This window comes from Schistocerca gregaria, chromosome 11, assembly GCF_023897955.1.
Source record: "Schistocerca gregaria isolate iqSchGreg1 chromosome 11, iqSchGreg1.2, whole genome shotgun sequence".
Lineage (NCBI taxonomy): Eukaryota > Metazoa > Arthropoda > Insecta > Orthoptera > Acrididae > Schistocerca > Schistocerca gregaria.
Genome location: NC_064930.1, coordinates 14,773,174 through 14,798,915, shown reverse-complemented (window position 1 = coordinate 14,798,915; position 25,742 = coordinate 14,773,174). Strand labels below are relative to the sequence as shown.

The window sequence follows — 25,742 nt, the reverse complement described above, 5'->3', positions numbered from 1 at the left end:
CCAGGTGGAAATGGCATGGCAAGCCGTTCCACAGGACAAAATCCAGCATCTCTACGATCGTCTCCATGGGAGAATAGCAGCCTGCATTGCTGCGAAAGGTGGATATACAATGTACTGGTGCCGACATTGTGCATGCTCTGTTGCCTGTGTCTATGTGCCTGTGGTTCTGTCAGTGTGATCATGTGATGTATCTGACCCCAGGAATGTGTCAATAAAGTTTCCCCTTCCTGGGACAATGAATTCACGGTGTTCTTATTTCAATTTCCAGGAGTGTAATTTTTCTTAACCATGAATCTTGTCTGAGACCTGACTTTCTCCTGGTGTAAACAGTTTTCAAACAACTTACGGGAATTCAGCCGGGTAGTATTTACAGCGAGGGCCGATATCTCGGCGGGATTACATCCCGCCATTTTCAAGGCACAAACTGCAACGGACAGGCGATGTACAGGAAATTTAAAACCTCGGTTCTTGGACTAATCCTGGAAAGGTAACATACAAACTGAACACTAGTACCACCAAAGATGACCAGAGACAGAGATATCCATAGTGAGACTATGAGCTAGCAGGTGAGGTAACTTTGACCCTGTCCCTCTGTTTTTTGACAAGGGAGAAAGGATTCCAAACGGAGTTCAAACAAAACCTCCATTCCCGTTTACGAGGTTGCTCATTAGTTTAATGTCAACCACCTCGTTTGCAACACTGTCCTAAAAGCTGGACGAGCATGCCAGAATCTCTGTGTTTTCTATATAACATGGGGTGACCAGCATGCAAGCAACGTTCGGCAACAGCAGATCTACTTGTCTGCTGTGATCGTGTGTGCCGTTTATGTTCAGTACATCGGTCCACCACGGTCCTGATGCAATGTATGCTAAGTGCTTTACTGCCGAATGAACAGAACTACGAGTGGATGGGGGTGTTGTCTTTCTTGACAAACGCCAAACTGCAGCACCCAGCGTAGGGCTTTCTTCTTTCCACTTATTATCTCACAGCTCGGTTGTTACTGGTAATTACGCCGTCACTGTAGAGAAACGAGCGCCCGTTGCAGGTAAGACGTTATTTGGGCCTAATTACAGAACCCATTTAGAGAAAGATTTACTTGTTGCGTACAGAGGAACAAATTAGACGGAAACACATTCTCGGCACGTAAGACTCTTCCATTGTGGGTGTGCATTTCCGCGACAAGGTTCGTATCTCTTAATGCAGTCAGTGTTCATAGTTGCTTTCATTAGAAATTTCGAAATTAATTATTTCCGCATTATTAGATACTTTCTGCAATTTTTCATCATTAGATATTTTTCATTAGATACTGAATCTCGTGTATTGAGCGTGATTTGTTGGGAAGCGCTTGTTCCTTCAGAACGAACGCGGTGAGTGAAGTTTATTATACACCGAAAACTGTTTACCAGCACATAGATTATGTGATTAAAAGTATACTGACACCCCAAAAACATAAGTTTTTCATACCAGGTACATTGTGCTGCCACCTACGGCCAGGTAGTCCATATCAAGGACCTCAGTAGTCATTAGACATCGTGAGGGAGCAGAATGGGGCGCTCCGAGGAACTCACGGACTTCGAACGGGGTCACGTGATTGGGTGTCACTCGTGTCATACACCTGTACACAAGATTCCACGCTCCTAAACATCCCCAGGTGCACTGTTTCCGATGTAATAGTGCACTGTGAAGGGTCACGTACAACGCAAAAGCGTACAGGCCGCCCTCGTCTGTTGACTGATAGAGACCGCCGACGGTTGAAGAGGGTCGTTATGTGTAATAGACAGACATCTAACCAGACCATCACATAGGAATTCCAAACTTTATCAGGAACCAACTGCAAGTACTATGAAAGTTAGGCGGGAGGTGAGAAACCTTGGATTTCATGGTCGACCGGCCGCCACACGTCACGACGGTAAATGGCAAACTACGCCTCTCTTGGCTTAACGAGCTTAAACATTGGATGATTTAACGGTGGAAAAACGTTGTATGGAGTGGCGAATCACGGTTCACAATGTGACGATCCGATGCCAGGGTGTGGGTGTGGTGAATGCCCAGCGAATGTCAACTGCCAGCGTGTGTAGTGCCAACAGTAAAATTCGGAGGCGGTGGTGTTGTGGTGTAGTCGTGTTTTTCACGGAGTAGACTTGCACCTCTCGTTGTTTTGCGTGTCACTATCGCAGCACAGGCCTACACTGATGTTTTAAGCACATTCTTGCTTCCCACAGTTGAAGAGCAATTCGGGGATGGCGATTGCATCCTTCAACATGATCGAGCACCTGTTCATAATGCACGGCCTTTGGCGGAGTGGCTACATGACAGTAACATCCCTGTAATGGACTGGCCTGTGCTGAGTCCTGACCTGAATCCTACAGAACACCTTTGGGATGTTTTGGAACGCCGACTTCGTGCCAGGCCATCACATATATCCATGCCCGAGGCAGGATTCGAACCTGGGACGTAGCGGTCGCGCGGTTCCAGACCGAAGCGCCTAGAACCGCTCTACCACACTGGCCGGCACTTGAAAGTCATTTTCAGCCAGATGTCAGGACACTTTTGATGACATAATGTATCTCTGTACTTGAATACGCATGTCTGTTTCAGTTCCTTTGGTACCTCAGTGTATTACACGGTGCTTCGTGACCTTTCGTCGCATGCCCCGTGTCCTTACTATGTAGCTGAAGTCAGACATGTTGAAGAGCGAATCACCACGCCCATGATGTGGAGGACCGGCGGCCTGCCTAACAAGGGCCAGATGCTTGGAAGAAATTGCTGGGGAACCTCCGTTAATGCATCAGGGAATATGGGAAATACGACGCTTCCGGCAAACATTATTCGACGGACTCCATATCCTGGATGGTCGGCATCTGAAGTCATAAAGGGACATTCCTTCAGCATTTTTGGACGGATTCCATCGGCTATTCACTGTTGCCCAGGAAGATCGCATGGCGACGGAGGTGTTGCTGCGACGACTAGAGGCGAGACCGGCCTCCACGGATGAGGAAGTGCTGCTGAAAGCGATCACAGAGGGTGACATACTGAAGGCACTCAAGAAAGGGGAGGAAATGAATCACCAGGAGCCGAAAGCATGTCCCTAGCATTTTAAGGGGCTTTCACAGACATCGTAGCGCCCCAGTGGCTGCAGCCCGACACATATGTGCCGCCAGTCTCCGTTGAAGGCTACCTTCTCCCAGTAGCGTAAAAGGCTGGAGGTCACGGTGTGGATCAGTACCGACCGCTCACCATGCTTAATGGTGATCATACAATCTTCACCCCAATCACGGCAACACGGCTCAAGACAGTGTTGTCACGCAGTATTTCGCCAGGTCGAAATAGCATGGGATACACAAAAACATACAATCAGCGCTCAGAGACCGTACAGACGTAATTGCCTGTCTACTTGGAGCGGCTCTGGCGATTTGGCTGGATTCATCACGACTTCCTGACATCGGTGAAGCGCTGCATCGGGTTTCTGTCCGTTTTTATTAAGATCGCTATGCGGCTGCTACAGAGTGCCATCCCTAGAATGATAGCGGCCGAGATGTGGGTCCTATTCTGATTACGAGCTCAGTGCGAGAAGGCTGCACGCTGTCAGTAGTCCTTTTGTCAGAAGCGTTTCAACTGCTCATGAAAGGGCTGTGGCAGACACTCACTGGCATGACCTGCTGTTCCTTGTGCGATGGTCACAGGAGAAACGAGGACGCCTCGATTGGATTGCACAGAATGGAGTTGCAGTGGGCAGTATTTTCAGTATGCCCATTCAATGAGGAGTGGATGGGGACCTCTTCTCCTTACGAGTCGTTGAAATATTGAGAAGCTTGGGGAATCCATTCATCCGCGAGCTACGGAGGATGGCGATGATGAGTTATAAGCACCTGCTCCATTTGATTAACGTTCGTGTGCGAAATAATTCCTTACCAGTCCTGGAAATGTTACATTGCGTGTATCTTGAATCGTGGTTGCAACATACTGCATAGATACACTACTGGCCATTCAAACTGCTACACCAAGAAGAAACACAGATGATAAACGGATTCATTGGATAAATTTACTATACCAGAACTGAAATGAGATTACATTTTCACTCAGTTTGGGCGCATAGATCCTGAGAAATCAGTAACCAGAACAACCACCTCTGACCGTAATAACGGCCTGGATACGCCTGGGCATTTAGACAAACAGAGCTTGGATAGCGTGTACAGGTACAGCTGCCGTGCAGCTTCAACACGATACCACAGTTCATCAAGAGAAGTGACTGGCGTATTGTGACGAGCCAGTTGCTCGGCCACCATTGACCAGACGTTTTCGATTGGTGAGAGATCTGGAGAATGTGCTGGCTAGAGCAGCAGTCGAACATTTTCTGTATCCAGAAAGGCCCGTACTGGACCTGCAACGTGTGGTCGTGCATTATCGTGATGAAATATATGGTTTCGCTGGGCCCGAATGAGGCCGGCCATAATGGTGGAGCGGTTCTAGGCGCTACAGTCCGGAACCGCGCGACTGCTACGGTCGCAGGTTCGAATCCTGCCTTGGGCATGGATGTGTGTGATGTTCTTAGGTTAGTTAGGTTTAAGTAGTTCTAAGTTCTAGGAGACTCATGACCTCACTAAAATCCCATAGTGATCAGAGCCATTTGAACCATTTGATTGAATGAAGGATAGAGCCACGGGTTGTAACATATCTAAAATGTGACTTCCACTCTTCAAAGAGCCGTCAATGCGAACAAGAGGTGACCGAGACGTGTACGCAATTGCACCCTATACCATCACGCCGGGTGATAGGCCAGTATGACGATGACGAATACACGCTTCCAATGTGCGTTCAGCTCGATGACGCCAAGCACGGATGCGGCCATCACGATGCTGTAAACAGAACCTGGATTCATCCGAAAAAATTACGTTTTGCCATTCGTACACCCCGGTTCGTCGTGTCTGTGATGTAGCGTCAATGGTAACTGCAGCCACAGTCTCCGAGCTGGTAGTCCATGCTGCTGCAAAGGTCGTCGAACTGTTCGTGCAGATGGTTGTTGTCTTGCAAACGTCCCCATCTGTTGACTCAGGGATTGAGACGTGGCTGCACGATCCGTTACAGCCATACGGATAAGATGCCTGTCATCTCGACTGCTAGTGATACAAGGCCGTTGGGATCCAGCACGGCGTTCCGTGTTACCCACCTGAAACCACCGATTCCATATTGTGCTAACCGTCATTGGATCTCGACCAACGCGAGCAGCAATGTCGCGATACGATAAACCGCAATCGCTATAGGCTACCATCCGACCTTTATCAAAGTCGGAAACGTGATGGTACACATTTCTTCTCCTTACTCGAGGCATCACAACAACGTTTCATCAGGCATCGACGGTGCACGTTGTAGGTGTGCCTATCATAGCATCATCTTCCAGACGGTTAAATTTCGCGTCTGTAGCACGTAATGTTCGCGGTGTAGCAATTTTAATGGCCAGTAGTGTACTTCAACTGGAATTGCGGATCGCCTGACGGGCGCCTTTGTAAATTTTGTCATCCGTGGGATGGTATTCATGATTCATTACGGTACTCTAACCCTAGGCACGTGGGATGGTCGACTTAGCTTTACGAACATGAGCCTCAAGTCACTCTCAGAATACAGCATCACCGGACGTATACAGTATCATTGGCACTCATTGACGAACCACCGCCATGCTCTTACGTGCCGCCTGTTCGAGTCGGCAACATCTCACAGACTCTTGCTCTCACTGCAATGTTTCTAGCAGATTACAGCCATGTCCGTCAGAAGCTGCCACCGCCCAGCGAACCAACAGTGCGATATATTTATCGTCTCTCGTACGATGAAATAAAAGAAATTATTCAGATAGTGAAGGGAGACGAAAATTTAATAGTAATGGGTGACTGGAATTCGAGTGTAGGAAAAGGGAGAGAAGGAAACATAGTAGGGGAACATGGATTGGGGCTAAGAAATGAAAGAGGAAGCCGCCTAGTAGAATTTTGTACAGAGCACAACATAATCATAGGTAACACTTGGTTTAAGAATCATGAAAGAAGGTTGTATACGTGGAAGAACCTTGGAGATACTAAAAGGTATCAGATAGATTATATAATGGTAAGACAGAGATTTAGGAACCAGGTTTTAAATTGTAAGACATTTCCATGGAAGACGAATGGAATATTCCAGAATTTGAAACACGAACATCTGCTAGCATGAGTTTCTTAGAAGTAGATACCTTAGGGGTTGCGAAGCAACTCAAATCGCTTGATACGGGCAAGTCTTCAGGTCCAGATTGTATACCGATTAGGTTCCTTTCAGATTACGCTGATACTATAGCTCCCTACTTAGCACTCATATACAACCGCTCGCTCACCGATAGATCTGTACCTACAGATTGGAAAATTGCGCAGGTCGCACCAGTGTTCAAGAAGGGTAGTAGGAGTAATCCATTTAACTACAGACCTATATCATTGACGTCGGTTTGCAGTAGGGTTTTGGAGCATATACTGTATTCAAACATTATGAATCACCTCTAAGGGAACGATCTGTTGACACGTAATCAGCATGGCTTCAGAAAACATCGCTCTTGTGCAGCGCAGCTAGCTCTTTATTCGCACGAAGTAATGGCCGCTATCGACAGGGGATCTCAAGTTGATTCCGTATTTCTAGATTTCCGGAAAGCTTTTGACACCGTTCCTCACAAGCGACTTCTAATCAAGCTGCGGAGCTATGGGGTATCGTCTCAGTTATGCGACTGGATTCGTGATTTCTTGTCAGGAAGGTCGCAGTTCGTAGTAATAGACGGCAAATCATCGAGTAAAACTGAAGTGATATCAGGTGTTCCCCAGGGAAGCGTCCTGGGACCTCTACTGTTCCTGATCTATATAAATGACCTGGGTGACAATCTGAGCAGTTCTCTTAGGTTGTTCGCAGATGATGCTGTAATTTACCGTCTAGTAAGGTCATCCGAAGACCAGTATCAGCTGCAAAGCGATTTAGAAAAGATTGCTGTATGGTGTGTCAGGTGGCAGTTGACGCAAAATAACGAAAAGTGTGAGATGATCCACATGAGTTCCAAAAGAAATCCGTTGGAATTCGATTACTCGATAAATAGTACAATTCTCAAGGCTGTCAATTCAACTAAGTACCTGGGTGTTAAAATTACAAACAACTTCAGTTGGAAGGACCACATAGATAATATTGTCGGGAAGGCGAGCCAAAGGTTTCGTTTCATTGGCAGGACACTTAGAAGATGCAACAAGTCCACTAAAGAGACAGCTTACACTACACTCGTTCGTCCTCTGTTAGAATATTGCTGCGCGGTGTGGGATCCTTACCAGGTGGGATTGACGGAGGACATCGAAAGGGTGCAAAGAAGGGCAGCTCGTTTTGTATTATCGCGTTATAGGGGAGAGAGTGTGGCAGATATGATACACGAGTTGGGATGGAAGTCATTACAGCATAGGCGTTTTTCGTCGCGGCGAGACCTTTTTACGAAATTTCAGTCACCAACTTTCTCTTCCGAATGCGAAAATATTTTGTTGAGCCCAACCTACATAGGTAGGAATGATCATCAAAATAAAATAAGAGAAATCAGAGCTCGAACAGAAAGGTTTAGGTGTTCGTTTTTCCCGCTCGCTGTTCGGGAGTGGAATAGTAGAGAGATAGTATGATTGTGGTTCGATGAACCCTCTGCCAAGCACTTAAATGTGAATTGCAGAGTAGTCATGTAGATGTAGATGTAGATGGACTCTGACCACAATCTATTGGTTATGACCTGTAGATTAAAACTGAAGAAACTGCAAAATGTGGGAAATTAAGGAGATGGGACCTGGATAAACTGAAAGAACCAGAGGTTGTACAGAGTTTCAGGGAGAGCATAAGGGAACAATTGACAGGAATAGGGGAAAGAAATACAGTAGAAGAAGAATGGGTTGCTCTGAGGGATGAAGTAGTGAGGGCAGCAGAGGATAAAGTAGGTAAAAAGACGAGGGCTGCTAGAAATCCTTGGGTAACAGAAGAAATTTTGAATTTAATTGATGAAAGGAGAAAATATAAAAATGTAGTAAATGAAGCAGGCAAAAAGGAATACAAACGTCTCAAAAATGAGATCGACAGGAAGTGCAAAATGGCTAAACAGGGATGGCTAGAGGACAAATGTAAGGATGTAGAGGCTTATCTCACTAGGGGTAAGATAGATACTGCCTACAGGAAAATTAAAGAGACCTTTGGAGAGAAGAGAACCACGTGTATGCATATCAAGAGCTCAGATGGCAACCCAGTTCTAAGCAAAGAAGGGAAGGCAGAAATGTGGAAGGAGTATATAGAAGGTTTATACAAGGGTGATGTACTTGAGGACAATATTATGGAAATGGAAGAGGATGTAGATGAAGACGAAATGGGAGATACGATACTGCGTGAAGAGTTTGACAGAGCACTGAAAGACCTGAGTCGAAACAAGGCCCCCGGAGTAGACAACATTCCATTAGAACTACTGACGGCCTTGGGAGAGCCAGTCCTGACAAAACTCTACCAGCTGGTGAGCAAGATGTATGAGACAGGCGAAATACCCTCAGACTTCAAGAAGAATATAATAATTCCAATCCCAAAGAAAGCAGGTGCTGACAGATGTGAAAATTACCGAACTATCAGTCTAATAAGTCACAGCTGCAAAATACTAACGCGAATTCTTTACAGACGAATGGAAAAACTGGTAGATGCGGACCTCGGGGAGGATTAGTTTGGATTCCGTCGAAATGTTGGAACACGTGAGGCAATACTGACCTTACGACGTATCTTAGAAGAAAGATTAAGAAAAGGCAAACCTACGTTTCTAGCATTTGTAGACTTAGAGAAAGCTTTTGACAATGTTGACTGGAATACTCTTTTTCAAATTCTAAAGGTGGCAGGGGTAAAATGCAGGGAGCGAATGGCTATTTACAATTTGTACAGAAACCAGATGGCAGTCATAAGAGTCGAGGGGCATGAAAGGGAAGCAGTGGTTGGGAAAGGAGTGAGACAGGGTTGTAGCCTCTCCCCGATGTTATTCAATCTGTATATTGAGCAAGCAGTGAAGGAAACAAAAGAAAAATTCGGAGTAGGTATTAAAATCCTGGGAGAAGATACAAAAACTTTGAGGTTCGCCGATGACATTGTAATTCTGTCAGAGACGGCAAAGGACTTGGAAGAGCAGTTGAACGGAATGGACAGTGTCTTGAAAGGAGGATATAAGATGAACATCAACAAAAGCAAAACGAGGATAATGGAATGTAGTCAAATTAAATCGGGTGATGCTGAGGGAATTAGATTAGGAAATGAGACACTTAAAGTAGTAAAGGAGTTTTGCTATTTAGGAAGTAAAATAAATGATGATGGTCGAAGTAGAGAGGATATAAAATGTAGACTGGCATTGGCAAGGAAAGCGTTTCTGAAGAAGAGAAATTTGTTAACATCGAATATAGATTTAAGTGTCAGGAAGTCATTTCTGAAAATATTTGTTTGGAGTGTAGCCATGTATGGAAGTGAAACATGGACGATAACTAGTTTGGACAAGAAGAGAATAGAAGCTTTCGAAATGTGGTGCTACAGAAGAATACTGAAGATAAGGTGGATAGATCACGTAACTAATGAGGAGGTATTGAATAGGATTGGGGAGAAGAGAAGTTTGTGGCACAACTTGACTAGAAGAAGGGATCGGTTGGTAGGACATGTTTTGAGGCATCAAGTGATCACAAATTTAGCATTGGAGGGCAGTGTGGAGGGTAAAAATCGTAGAGGGAGACCGAGAGATGAGTACACTAAGCAGATTCAGAAGGATGTAGGTTGTAGTAGGTACTGGGAGATGAAGCAGCTTGCACAGGATAGAGTAGCATGGAGAGCTGCATCAAACCAGACTCAGGACTGAAGACAACAACAACAACTCTCGTACTTGAACCGACAGTGCGACATATCTCGGCGCCTCGATCTTCATGCTGTTGTTGTCGTTGTTGTGGTCTTCAGTCCTGAGACTGGTTTAATGCAGCTCTCCATGCTTCTTTACCCTGTGCAAGCTTCTTCATCTCCCAGTACCTACAGCAACCTACATCCTTCTGAATCTGCTTAGTGTATTCATCTCTTGGTCTCCCTCTACGATTTTTACCCTCCACGCTGCCCTCCAACAACGTTACACCTGATGCCTCAGAACATGTCCTACCAACCGGTCCCTTCTTCTAGTCAATTTGTGCCACAAACTACTCTTATCCCCAATTATATTCAATACCTCCTCATTAGTTATGTGATCTACCCATCTAATCTTCAGCATTCTTATGTAGCAGAGCATTAAAAAATTTTCTATTCTCTTCTTGTCTACACTGTAAATCACTTCGATACGTGGCTACACTCCATACAAATAATTTCAGGAAAGACTTCCTGACGCTTAAAGCTATACTCAATGTTAACAAATTTCTCTTCTTCACAAATGCTATCCTTTCCATAGCCAGTCTACATTTTATATCCTCTCTACTTCGACCATCATCAGTTATTTTGCAGCCCAAATAGCATTACTACTTCAAGTGTCTCATTTTGTAATCTAATTCCCCCTAACATTACCTGATTTAATTCGACTACATTCCATTACCTTTGTTTCGTTTTTGTTGATGTTCATCTTATATCTAACTTTTAAGACACTGTCCATTCCGTTCAACTGCTCTTCCAAATTCTTTGCTGTCTCTGACAGAATCACAATGCCATCGGAAAACCTCAAAGTTTTTATTTATGCTATATGGATTTTAATTCCTGCACCTAATTTTTGTTTTCTTTTATTAATTGCTTTCTTAACATACAGATTGGATAACGTGGCTCATAGGCTACAACCCTGTCTCACTCTCTTCGCAACGACAGCTTCCCTTTCGTGCCCTTCGACTCTTGTAAGTGCCTTCTGGTTTCTGTACAAATTATAAAGAGCCTTTTGCTCCCTTACCTTAAAAAGTTTAGAAGAGCACTATTTATTTTAAGCCTACAATTGACGATGACAGTACTTATTTATCCTGGCTCTCGCGAATGTTCGAAATTTCACAATGCATCATAACGCAAACAGGTACTGATACTAAAACTGAAATACTGCGCAGAAATAGCGACGCGGTGAGTTATAAATTTAAATGCATACACGATGTTGCGCAAGCGGTCTCACACAAGGGAGATTTCCCAAGTCGGCCTTTAAAATGTAAATAAACGTGCGCATTGCACGGATTTTTCACTTAGCTTATTGTGTGTACACTTCTGTATTGCCGTGTCGAAGAAGAACCAAGTTATTTGTACATTTGCACGTGATAGATCTCTCACATGTATGAAACGAGTCTGTCGAATGCAGTGGATTTGTTTCGGAAAAGTAAGCAACACTCGAAACTCAGAATTGACCGGTGTGCGCTTTTGAGACAGTGACTGATCTCTTCACCAAAAATGTATGTGAAACATAATGGACTTAACTACTAAGGTCATAGTCCCTAAGCTTACACACTACTTAACCTAAATTATCCTACGGACAAATACACACACCCATGCCCGAGGGAGGACTAGAACCTCCGCCGGGAGCAGCCACTCTGTCCATGACTGCAGTGCCCCAAACCACACGGCTAATCCCGCGCGGCTGATCTCTTCTCCAGCGAGTTAACATCTATTAGGAACATTAATGTGACATTAGCAGTGAAGTTTCGAGGAATAAACGTCGTACAGTAGTTACACTCCTGTCAAAGGTCAGTGCCAACGTAGTTGGTGCTGGCAACCGACCGCCTGGTGAAGATTGGCCGGGGCTGGAATTCAGTTAAATAGTTTTCATTCGACATGGTGCCACAGTACTATATATTTTAATTTTAATGTTGACTGTGCGTTACTCACGCACATTATAGTAATTTTGTGCTTCTGAAGAAAACTAGATTAAATTAGCCGGAACCTGGTGAAGGCCAGAAAATTTGTGCCACTGAGGCTTATTCTTCGAAATACACTCCTGGAAATTGAAATAAGAACACCGTGAATTCATTGTCCCAGGAAGGGGAAACTTTATTGACACATTCCTGGGATCAGATACATCACATGATCACACTGACAGAACCACAGGCACATAGACACAGGCAACAGAGAATGCACAATGTCGGTACTAGTACAGTGTATATCCACCTTACGCAGCAATGCAGGCTGCTATTCTCCCATGGAGACGATCGTAGAGATGCTGAATGTAGTCCTGTGGAACGGCTTGCCATGCCATTTCCACCTAGCGCCTCAGTTGGACCAGCGTTTGTGCTGGACGTGCAGACCGCGTGAGACGACGCTTCATCCAGTCCCAAACATGCTCAATGGGGGACAGATCCGGAGATCTTGCTGGCCAGGGTAGTTGACTTACACCTTCTAGAGAACTTTGGGTTGCACTGGATACATGCGGACGTGCATTGTCCTGTTGGAACAGCAAGTTCCCTTGCCGGTCTAGGAATGGTAGAACGATGGGTTCGATGACGGTTTGGATGTACCGTGCACTATTCAGTGTCCCTTCGACGATCACCAAAGGTGTACGGCCAGTGTAGGAGATCGCTCCCCACACCATGATGCCGGGTGTTGGCCCTGTGTGCCTCGGTCGTATGCAGTCCTGATTGTGGCGCTCACCTGCACGGCGCCAAACACGCATACGACCATCATTGGCACCAAGGCAGAAGCGACTCTCATCGCTGAAGACGACACGACTCCATTCGTCCCTCCATTCACACCTGTCGCGACACCACTGGAGGCGGGCTGCACGATGTTGGGGCGTGAGCGGAAGACGGCCTAACGGTGTGCAGGACCGTAGCCCAGCTTAATGGAGACGGTTGCGAATGGTCCTCGCCGATACCCCAGGAGCAACAGTGTCCCTAATTTGCTGGGAAGTGGCGGTGCGGTCCCCTACGGCACTGCGTAGTATCCTACGGTCTTGGAGTGCATCCGTGCGACGCTGCGGTCCGGGCACGTGCACCTTCCGCCAACCACTGGCGACAACATCGATGTACTGCGGAGACCTCACGCCCCACGTGTTGAGCAATTCGGCGGTACGCCCACCCGGCCCCCCGCATGCCCACTATACGCCCTCGCTCAAAGTCCGTCAACTGCACATAGGTTCACGTCCACGCTGTCGCGGCATGCTACCAGTGTTAAAGACTGCGATGGAGCTCCGTATGCCACGGCAAACTAGCTGACACTGACGGCTGCGGTGCACAAATGCTGCGCAGCTAGCGCCATTCGACGGCCAACACCGCAGTTCCTGGTGTGTCCGTTGTGCCGTTCGTGTGATCATTGCTTGTACAGCCCTCTCGCAGTGTCCGGAGCAAGTATGGTGAGTCTGACACACCGGTGTCAATGTGTTCTTTTTTCCATTACCAGGAGTGTATTAGCCTTAACTGTCCCTGTATCGAGCGACCAAGTGCAGCGGGTATGGAAATGTATGCCAGAAAGTAACGTCTGTCACCTGTACAACACAATTCATGCACGTTTGCTTCTTACATTCAACATCGTGGCGGTTATAGCGGTTATTAATGCACCAGTATTCTCCATTTGCCACAGCTTATCTTGAGCTTACATTGACCTGTGACCTCGCAATGTTAGTCACTTAGACATGTTTCCTAGACAAATATATTACCCCAGTTTTATTACTCTAGTATAATTACTTTTATGTGTTGAGGTCTTTTCTCGCCATTGTTGTTCAGAGGTGATCAGCTGGGTGTCTGTGCAAGAGGCAGAGTTCAACATTGCGGTCATCAGACGCGCTGACGAACTGAAAGCCTCACAGCTGGCGCAGGGCAGATACCTCCTGCTCCGCGCACCGAGTCCGCCAGCCAGAGAGTCTCGCCGCTGTCCACTGCGGGACGGGCACCGACACTTCTCAGTCGCACTCCGCGCGGGGTCCCAGGACTTACCGGCCATGTAGCCATCCCACGAGTGATGGCCGGCTCACTTACTCGAGTCTCGATAAATTGTTTACACTACTGGCCATTAAAATTGCTACACCACGAAGATGACGAACTAGAGACACCAAATTTAACCGACAGGAAGAATATGCAAATGATTAGATTTTCATAGCGTTCACACAAGGTTGGCGCCGATAGCGACACCTACAACGTGCTGACACGAGGAAAGTTTCCAACCAATTACTCATACGGAAATAGCAGCTGACCAGCATTGCCTGGTGATACGTTGTTTTGATGCCTCGTGTAAGGAGGAGAAATGCGTACCATCACGTTTCCGACTTCGATAAAAGTCTGATTGTAGCATATCGCGATTGTGGTTCGACGTATCGCGACATTGCTGCCCCGTTGGTTGAGCTCCAATGACTGTTGCCAGAATATGGAATCGGTAGGTTCAGGAGGGTAATAGGGAACGCCATGCTGGATCCCAACGGCCTCGTATCACTAGAAGTCGAGATGAAAGGCATCTAATCTAAATGGCTCTAACGGATCGGGCAGCCACGTCTCGATCCCCGAGTCAACAGATGGGGACGTTTGCAAGACGACAACCATCTCCAAAAACACTTGGACGACGTTTGCAGAAGCACGGACTATCAGCTCGGAGACCGTGGCTGAGGTTACCTTTGACGCTGCATCACAGACAGGAGCGCCTGCGGTGGTGTACTCAACGACGAACCTGGGTGAACGAATGCGAAAAAGTCATTTTTTCTGATGAATCCAGTTCTGTTTACAGCATCACGATGGTCGCTTCCGTGTTTGGCGACATCGCAGTGAACGCACAAATGGAAGCTTGTATTCGTCATCGCCATACTGGTATATCACCCTGTGTGATGGTTACACACCTCTGTCACCTCTTGTTCGTATTCACGGCACTTTAACAGTGGAAGTCACGTTTCAGATGTGTTACGAGCCGTGGCTCTACCTCCATTCGATCCCTGCGAAACCCTACTGAGCGTGAATGCTTGCGTCTGTCTCCCGAGTCACGCGTTTTCCAGGCCGAGAGCGCTGGCGGTGGTGCGATCTTCCTGCTGTGCGTACTAGCAGGATAATGCACGCCCGCCTGTTGCAGGTCCTGTGCGGGCCTTTCTGGATGTAGACAATGTTCGACTGCTGCCCTGGCCAGCACGTTCTCCAGTTCTCTCACCAGTTGAAAACGTCTCGTCAATGGTGGCCGAGTAACTGGCTACTCACAATACGCCAGTCACTATTCTTGATGAACTGTGGTATCGAGTTGAAGCTGCATGGACAGCTGTACCTGTACACGCTATCCAAGCACTGTTTGACTCAATGCCCAGGCGTATCGAGGCCGTTACTATGGTCAGAGGTGGTTGTTCTGGGTACTGATTTCTCAAGATCTATGCACTCAAATTGTGTGAAAATATAATCAAATGTCGGTTCCAGTATAATATATTTGTCCAATGAATACCCATTTATCATCTGCATTTATTCTTGGTGTAGCAGTTTTAATGGCCAGTAGTGGAATTGCACAGTCCCAGAAGTTAGAAGCCAGCGTATTCCGAACCGCGTACTTCTGCGACGGCGGACCCTTTAGCCGGACGTAGTCCGCCATGCCTTCGCTGTACTCGGCGACGATTTTCGAAAGGATACTGCGTTTGGCCTATGTACGTCACCATCATGCTGGGTGAGTATGTTACAGCCGCGAGCAACCGGCGAGCAGTGCATGGCAGAGAGTGGAGACGTAAAGCCGCCAGGTTGCAGGTATAGCTAACAACGAACAGACAGGGCAGCCGAAGGAGCACGGGACGACAGACACTGCGACCGACGAGGTCACACCACGAGGCAATTGAGCGAGGACTGAGCTGAGGCAGTAATGCAGGGAGCCCTTTACAACGAAAGTTGTTGACTCGGAGCTGGAGCGCAGTGCGGCCGACATTCACGCACGACCTAAGGCGAGTACCAGACTGCCGCGGTAGCGGCGCGCTGCCGCCTAAATACAGGACCGCGGAAAACGCGATTGGCCGCGCGTGTCACGTGGTACGGGTAAATGGCCCACTCACACGCAGGCGGGCGCAGGAGAACAGACACCCCAAGTCCGTACCCTCTGGCGCGTATTCAACTTCCGCGCGCCTTCCGACACCAGAGAGGATCTTGTACACCCCTATTTCCGTTCTCCGAGGTGCCCGGTGAGCGGACGTTTCCGAAGAATTCCTCCAATCTTCCCGTATAGCGCGCCACAAAAATGGAGTAATCCAGCCGTTCTTCCGGCAAGTATAGCCTGCCTATAAACTTATCTTTACAGGTTAAGACTTAAATACTTTTAAAACTATACCAGCTATTAACGAATTGTTTTAACATGTCTGAAGGTAGCTCATAAAGTCTGGTTCCGGCAAACTCAGACCTCAATGCGCCCCTGCACGGGTAATGTCTGGTCGGAAACTCGTTTTTCTCCCCATATGCCCCAAGAACTCCAAGGCGACGCATTCAAAAACACCGCGAATGCGTGCCTCCAAGTCATGTTGACCTCTAACCTCGGTTTGCTCGAGCAGATCCTTTACAAAACCCCACAGGCAGATGTCTAGTGGCGTGAGGTCAGGAGATCGTGGCAATTTCTTCACCTCGTTCAAAAACATCTATATGGAAAGTTTTCATCTAGAAGCTGATGGACATATAGGGAGCAATGGTTGGTGCTCCACCCTGCAGGAAAATGGCATCCGTTATCAGGTGTTACAATTGTGGCACACCTGTAACATGTTCAGGTACAAGCAGATTCGATGACAAAAACAGGATCACAGATGCAACTGTGCAACATGTTTCACCAAACTTTGACCTTGGGGCTTCTCTTTCCAGTTCACATCTAACAAGAGGGTTCTGTTAACCCCATGTGCCAATGTTGTGACGATTCAGTTTGCCAGATACATAAAACAGTACCTCAAGGGAGAAACAAATCTTTTACAAGAAATGTTTGCATCAGTCTTGCCTAGCATATCCACTATAAACTTTACGTGCAGTGAGTTTAATGCCTGAAGCCTGATGGATCTGTATCTTATAGGGATGTAGCCAAAAACTCTCATGCAAGACATTATCTACTATTGCCCGTCTTATTTCCAACTTTCTGGCCACTGTGTGCATCGTTGTTGTCAGACTCCTCGAAAACGCATGCCTCACCTTGTCCACGTAGGCGTCTGAAACATATTGGCGACCCACAACATTTTTGTGGAAAACTCTATTTGTTTCTACGTATTGCCAGTCCAAGCAGTTGGTTGGGACGCTCGTTGGCTTCCACACCATGATCCAAAGTTTCGTGGAACTCACTATCACACGTCGTCTGTATTAACTACACCCCTCAGTGAACTTTCTCCTTTGTCATCCATATTTTATCAGCATTTCAACTTCAATTTTGAGTGAAAATTGCTTCACAGAGAGCAAACCATTTGTTAATGACTGGTATACTTTTATAGTTATTAAAGTCTGAGGTTGTAAACTCAATTTAAGGACATCCTGTATTTCGTCAACTACTACGATGGCAGTAGCTCAAAATTCAGCTGTGGAACTCTTGGCGAGTTATTAGGAATACTGATCAAAATTTTTTTCGCCAACTGTCAAATAAATTTTGTTACGAGAGTGCAATTTTCTCGATTATTCTCGTTTCCTCCGCAGTATTCTGCAGAACTGGTCAAGTTTTGCAGAGAGTTCTGTATGTTCCTGGCCACTGTTGGGTCTTTCACCATAGGAATTAAGGGAGAGGATGTTGTTAGGTGGCCAGTATCCTCTTCCTGCAACACAGTTGCACACATGTATTAACAGGATACTTCGTTTACATAAACGCGAAGCTACTTACCTTAAGAGTCGTACAAGATCTTCCATAACAGTCTACGCTAGCCTCACTGCTGGTGAAGTACAAGTCCTGACACAAACACTACGCTGGTCGCAATGTACTGACAGATGCCAGTTAGGATGGGAGTTAGTCCACAAACTAATGATTGAGACTGAGGTGAGCCTGACTGCGCCCTCCGGTCGGCGGCAGCAATCTGAACACTGGCGGTCCACAGGGCGTTGGCGGCCAATTGCTTGCTGGTCTGTCTTTGGCCTCTCTTGTGATGGGCGCACTTGATGCAGCGCCTACTATCCATCTTTGCCGACCTGAGTGCTGGTGACAGCTTACACTTGCACACAGACAACTGCAGTACTATAGCAGTATCCTTGAAGAGCTTGGAAGAAATGCGATACTTGATGAAAGTCAGGTGCCGTATTCAGTAGGCTAGGTGAATCCTACTGGCAGAACGTTCTGTGCAGACTCGGAACCTCCTGCATTGTTGCAGGTCGCTGATTTCGGCGCGCCCCTTCATGTCGTCCATCAACGGCTTCCTGTGTCTTCTCGGCGCTTCCAGGGCTGGCTGCCTCTTCATAGACCCCTACAACCTCAAGGAGGTGAGCCTGCATCATGTAGCTCTGTGCATGCTGATCTTCCTAAGCAAGGTTTAAGAACACTGTGCGTATGTGTGCATGTGTGTGTGTGTGTGTGTGTGAGAAAAGAGTCTGCACACACACAGTGCTCAAATGAGCAACAGTCCCCCACAACAAGTGATAAATGAATACACAGCTCTCTGCAATGGAACTCTGTTCTCTGCCCTCAAGTAAATATTAGACAAGTCCAACGTATAGAGCTCTCAACCCCCCCCTCCCCACACACACACATACAAAGAAAAAAAAAGAAAATCAAACCTACTGTCACTCTCCCTCTCTCTCTCTCTCTCTCTCTATCTCTCTCTCTCTCTCTCTCTCTCTCTCCGTTTTCCCAGACACACACCAAAGGAATAACAGTAATACAGTAATAATAATGAAAAATCGTCAAACCCTCTCTCTAGCTCTCTCTCGCTCTCCCACTCCCACGCACACACACACACACACACACACACACACACACACACACAAGCAAAAAAGCACAGACACGACTGAAAGTTTTAGAATCACTGTCAGGAACACCTTCCACTGTTCCACTGTCCATCCATCTTGTTTTTCACCTCCAACTGTACCTCTGTCCGCCATGTTTATTTTTACACCTGGTAAATAGTGAAACAGTGACAGCTTAATATGAAGTGTTTCTTTCACACGTGATGAAGATGAGGAAAATGACTATGTAAGTGAAACATAATGTAAATAGACACACACACACACACACACACACACACACATACAGAATTAATTAATTTCAGGCATAGCCATAACAATTTTCAAATCGTAATTTTGGGTTAAATAATTTGTCTACTTCAAAGTGTAAGTGGTTACAGATGACAAACTGTGAAACAAAACAGCCACTGTAGAGACATAATACATTCATAATTTTATGTGTTTTTCGAATATCTGTAATTACGACTTAAAAACTAATATTTACATGTATACAAAGAGTAAAGAACATTCTTTAACAGACATAATATAAAACCCCGCTGAAGATGCAGCAACTGCAGTGAAACATGTTTGGGTTAAAAAATAAAATTGTGTTTTGCTAAAGTCGGACCGTATCCAAAAAAATATGCATTGTACAGATAATGCTGTCGCTTACAGTCTCATGAGATAACCAAAAGAACAAAACGAATTGAAAAACTATTTGGGCAAGTCCGAAATGTTGCAGTTAATCGTAAAGATTTTCATTATCGTAAAAGTGTGTAGTTCTTGAAATGTGCAGTAAAAAGTTCTGCAGCTTGTATTCAAATGTTTTACTCTCAGAGTGTCGAAACGATCCATGGGCGGGTATCGTTGTCGACGCCATGCCGACGTTCCAAAAACCCGTCTTTTACCATAGAAGCACATTTCTTTTTGACAGAAATTGAATTCAAAATGCCCCCTACATTAATGGAAACGTTTCAGCCACATAAATTTCCGGTGTAACACAGGCTATGACTATATAGGGTGATTCACGATCATATGCAAATGATTCTACATGTAAAACTGAAGAAAAACATATAAACATAGTCCCGCAAATGTACAGTTACGGCTAATAAAAATTTTTTTCTGAAATTTAGCACCATTGTAATACGAAACCATCACAACACTGTACGAGTTTAAAGTAAAGCACGGTTTCACTTATTTAGTTGTTACTGGTCTGGTGAATCTAATAGGACACGTCCCAGACTTGTATCTGCAGTAGTTTTCGAGGACATCAAGAGAAGCAAAGACGTAATTTTGTAAAACTTTGAATTTATTAACTAGTTGGCCCAATTTGTATTTTAAATCCTAGACAGTTGCACAAATTTCAACACAAGTTGTAAAGAATTTAATTTTAGAAAAACTATGGTAATAACATAATAAAGGATAGGATTTTCCGGATGTGAAGGATGGATTTTGTGTTTGTAGTAAGGATACAGATTATTGTGCTTCAGTGTACGCCATACCTTAGATTGTGAAATGCCACATCGTTGAGAGGTGCAAAGTGTACTTCTACCCTGGCTACGTTGAACTGCATCCATAATATCGTCACCATCGTCTTCACGTATCGAGCGCTCGTACTAATTATGAACGCCAGGTAGAGAACCTGTCTCCCGTAACATTCGAAACACTCCCTTAATGGTTCATGCATTCGGAATCCTCCGAGTTCGATAACGTAGGCGATATTTGGAGCCATAGTATTACCATCACAGCCGGCCGGAGTGGCCGTGCGGTTCTGGGCGGTACAGTCTGGCACCGAGCGACCACTACGGTCGCAGGTTCGAATACTGCTTCGGGCATGGATATGTGTGATATCCTTAGGTTAGTTAGGTTTAATTGGTTCTAAGTTATAGGCGACTGATGACCTCAGAAGTTAAGTCGCATAGTGCTTAGAGCCATTTGAACCATTAGCGTCACATTTGCCATAAATAAACTCCATATCGGGGTATTCCTTGGTCGTAAATAAGAAAGGCATCTTTGTTTCATAAATAGGCCACGGCCTTGCCGCAGTGGATGCACCGGTTCCCATCAGATCACCAAAGTAAAGCGCTCTCGGGCGTGGCCCGCACTTGGATGGGTGACCATCCGGGCCGACATGCGCTGTTACTGTTTTTCGGGGTGCACTCAGCCTCGTGACGCCATTGAGGAACTACTCGACCGAATGGTAGCGTCTCCGGTCAAATAAAACCATCACAACGACCGGGAGAGCGGTGTGCTGACCCCATGAGCCTCCTAGCCGCATCCTCAGCCGAGGACGACACGGCGGTCGGTGGTACCAGTGGGCCACTTGTGGCCTGCAGGTGGAGAGCTTTTGTTTATTTCATAAACAATCTGCAAACTACAACAGCTAGAATGAGGTTTCTCTGCTGTCACTGAAGAATACAGAAAACTAACTCGTTTCAAGGATAGGAAACGACTGAAACAACTCACTAACGATTGTCAACAGTGACATAAAACTTTCTACATTCTTAATGGAAAGTACACGAATTTAGTTGTACAATAACTCGATGTTGTGGGAAACTACTGCAGTTATACGTCTGGGACATTACTGGCCATTAAAATTGCAACACCACCTAGATGACGTCCTACAGACGTGAAATTTAACCGACAGGAAGAATATGCTGTGAGATGCAAATGATTAGCTTTTCATAGCATTCACACAATGCTGGCGCCAGTGGCGACACATACAACGTCTTGAAATGAGGAAAGTTTGCAACCGATTTCTCATACACGAGCAGCAGTTGACCGGCTTTGCCTGGTAAAACGTTGTTGTGATGCCTCGTGTAAGGAGGAGAAATGCGTATCATCACATTTCCGACTTCGATAAACGTCGGATGGTAGCCTATCGTGATTGCGGTTTATCGTATCTCAACATTTCTGCTCGCGTTGGTCGAGATCCAATGACTGTTAGCAGAATATGGAATCGGTGCGTTCAGGAGGGTAATACGGGACGCCGTGCTGGATACCAACGGCCTCATATCACTAGCAGTCGAGATGACAGGAACCTTATCCGTATGACTGCAGCCACGTCTCGATCCCTGAGTCAACAGATGGGGTCGTTTGTAAGACAACATCCGTCTACACGAACAGTTCGGCGACGTTTGCAGCAGCATGGACAATCAGCTCGGAAACATTGGCTGCGGTTACCCTTGACGCTGCATCACAGGCAGGAGCTCCTGCGATGGTGTACTCAACGACGAACCTGGGGGCACGAATGGCGAAATGTCATTTTATCGGATGAATCCAGGTTCTGTTTACAGCATCGTGATGGTCGCATCCGTGTTTGACGACACCGCGGTGAACAAGATTGCAAGCGTGTATTCGTCATCACCATACTCTCGCATCAACCGGTGTGATGGTATGGGGCGCAATTGCTACACGTCTCGGTCACCTCTTGTTTGATGGCACTTTGAACAGCGGATATTACATTTCCGATTTGTTACGTCCCGTGGCTCTCCCCTTCATTCGATCCCTGCGAAACCCTACTTTTCAGCAGGATAATGCACGACCGCATCTTGCAGGTCCTGTACGAGCCTTTCTAGATACAGGACATGTTCGACTGCTGCCCTGGCCAGCACATTCTCCACATCTCTCACTAACTGAAACGTCTGGTCAATGGTGGCCGAGGAACGGGCTCATCACAATACGCCGGTCACTACTCTTGATGAACTGTGGTATTGTGTTGAAGCTGAATGGGCAGCTGTACATGTACACGCCGTCCAAGCTGTGTTTGACTCAATGCCCAGGCGTATCAAGGCCGTTATTATGGCCAGAGGTGGTTGTTTTGGGTAATGATTTCTCAGGATCGATGCACCAAAATTGCATGAAAATGTAATCACATGTCAGTTCTAGTATAATATATTTGTCCAATGCTGTAGCAATTTTAATGGCCAGTAGTGTATTAGATGCACCAGATGACCAACAACAACATAAACCGAAATCGTTCTTTAGTTTAACCTCGTACAGTTTTGCGAAGGCTTCAAATTAGCATAGTTGCTATATTTCAGACAATTTTTTTATTAGCCTTATGTCAGTAACTAAAAATTTGTGGACCTATGTAAATATGGATTTTCTTGGTTTTACTTGTAGAACTTCGAGGATCGCCCTGTATACCGTATGCCGGACCGAGACTCGAACTCGGGACCTTTGCTAGTTCTGCAAGGTTCGCAGGAGAGGTTCTGTAAAGTTTAGTAGGTAGGAGGCGAGGTACTGGCAGACGTAAAGCTGTGAGAACGGGGCGTGAGTCGTGCATGGGTAGCTCAGACGCTAGAGCACTTGCCCGCGAAAGATAATGGTCCCGAGTTCGAATCTCGGTCCGGCACACAGTTTCAGACTGCCAGAAAACTTCGTATCAGGGCACACTCCGCTGCAGAGTGAAAATGTCATTCTGCACGCAGTATACAGTTGGTCGAGGGACCGCTGCATCGTGGCTGGAACCGGAGAGCAAACACAGGTTGACGTAGGACGGCGTGCTCCCTCTCCAGGAGCGCCGCTGCCCCCTGCCTGTCCGCACTGTCCGCTCCCCCTGCCTCTGTTGCAGACGATGCCCCGCGTCATCGGCTCGGTGCTCTGGGACGTGGGATTCCCCTGCGTGACGTCAGCCTTCTGCCTCATCCAGCTCGCCTTCTTCCAGCTCACCCAGGTAGGCCACCGTCTCCGTCTGGACTCTTTTGGTTTCTTTATGAACATCTGTTCTGCATAAAAAGTAAGAAAGATATTCACGGTGTGGGGCGGCGGGTTAATAACAATAACATATTAGCAATACATCATAAATCATAAGTAGCAGGAAATTTGCAGTATTGTTCGCCTTCTTCACTAGAGCCTGGAAACTATTTCTGTGGTGAGCCAGAAAGCGATGGAGCACATACTGACCATAGTCCCCAGTCTGCAAGTCCACATTCTAGCCCAGCCCACTACAAGAAAAGTTTCTCTTCTCTATTTCCTCAGCGATATCGGTACTGTCATTATAAATGAAGATTTTGAGTTCTGGTTTGATTGATATATTTGGTAAAGTTTCTCACGCACAACAAAGTAATATTCATTGTGTTAACACTAATAATACATCTCTCTATACTAAACAGCACAATGAGCAGTTCAGAGGCAACCTCTGCGGTAAGTTCCTACCAAATTGTCTTTCACCCTGATTACTGATGATCAAAATAATCGGTCTTCACAAAAGTGGAAAATAATTGACACCACCTGCTACGCGGATTTTTTAACCTAACAGTTACTTCCGCGAAATCTAGGCGATCCAGGACGGTGTACGGTCGTCACTAGTTTCCTTCCTATTATTACTGAAAAAATACGTTTAGTAACAGCCTAGCGATAAAAACTGTATACGAAGACTTAAATATCATTCTGGATCTCAATGGTAAAACAACTAATGAAGGGGTAAGACAAGGCTGCTCCATCTCTCCAACTTGTTCAACATCTACATTAATGAAATAATACGTATATGGAAATCAGAAATTCAGAAAGTCATCAGGCTAGGTAGCAACATTCTTTTAAATACTTTCCTATATGCTGGTGATGCACTGACTCTAGCAGATGAGGAAAGACCGCCAGAAAGGAATCTACTCGCTAAAACAAACAGGGGCAAAATGTAACATAGAAATTTCAAAAGAAAAAAGTGTGACAATGGCCTTCATGAGGGAAGCACCAGTCAGAACCAAAACAATGATAGATCATAAGATTTTAGAGCAATTAGACCATTTCCCTTACCTCGGATGTGAAATGACATATGGCTACAGGACGTATATTGAAATTAATCTTCCTAAATTCAGCTGGGTATGTGGAACGGTTAACAGAAACCTAAAAAACATTACCAGGAAAGGCACTGAAGCTAAATTTTACAAAATTGTTGCAGTTCCCACACTGCTCTATGTAACTGAAACCTGGGTGCTTATCAAGAAGCTTGAGAGCCGGATTCAGACAAAAGAAATGAAATTCGTTAGAGGTGCGGTAGCTGGGTGCGAAGTGAAGACTAATGTTGCCTCCTGGGCTGTATATATATAGTGGGCAGTGGACGGGCAAGGCAACACCAGCTGTTATCCGCTCTACGCCCACAGTAGCAGCCTCTAAACGGTCGCTTTCTCACACCCATATTTAATAACAATCTCATGAATCAATTTAGAATCTTCGTATCTTTTGTATGAATATATCCTCCTGGAAATCGAAAAAGAACACATTGACCCCGGTGTGTCAGACCCACGATACTTGCTCCGGACACTGCAAGAGGGCTGTACAAGCAAAGATCACACACACGGCACAGCGGACACACCAGGAACCGCGGTGTTGGCCGTCGAATGGCGCTAGCTGCACAGAATTTGTGCACCGCCACCGTCAGTGTCAGCCAGTTTGTCGTGGCATACGGAGCTCCATCGCAGTCTTTAACACTGGTAGCATGCCACGACAGCGTGGACGTGAACCGTATGTGCAGTTGACGGACTTTGAGCGAGGGCGTATCAGGGCATGCGGGAGGCCGGGTGGACGTACCGCCAAATTGCTCAACACGTGGGGCGTGAGGTCTCCACAGTACATCGATGTTGTCGCCAGCGGTCGGCGGAAGGTGCACGTGCCCGTCGATCTGGGACCGGACCGCAGTGACGCACGGATGCACGCCAAGACCGTAGGATCCTACGCAGTGCCGCAGGGGACCGCACCGCCACTTCCCAGCAAATTAGGGACACTGTTGCTCCTGGGGTATCGGCGAGGACCATTCGGAACCGTCTCCATGAAGCTGGGCTACGGTCCCGCACACCGTTAGGCCGTCTTCCGCTCACGCCCCAACATCGTGCAGCCCGCCTCCAGTGGTGTCGAGACAGGCGTGAATGGAGGGACGAATGGAGACGTGTCGTCTTCAGCGATGAGAGTCGCTTCTGCCTTGGTGCCAATGATGGTCGTATTCGTGTTTGGCGCCGT

General features: G+C 46.3%; 1 protein-coding gene across 1 annotated transcript in view; it reads left to right on the top strand.

Moving 5' to 3' along the window:
• LOC126295394 (uncharacterized) overlaps positions 1 to 25,742 on the top strand; it is a 766,077-nt gene that overhangs the window by 599,212 nt on the left and 141,123 nt on the right. The window contains exons 6-7 of the mRNA XM_049987875.1: positions 18,218 to 18,326; positions 23,362 to 23,463. Coding sequence (XP_049843832.1) covers positions 18,218 to 18,326; positions 23,362 to 23,463 — 211 coding nt within the window. The remainder of the gene's footprint in view (positions 1 to 18,217; positions 18,327 to 23,361; positions 23,464 to 25,742) is intronic.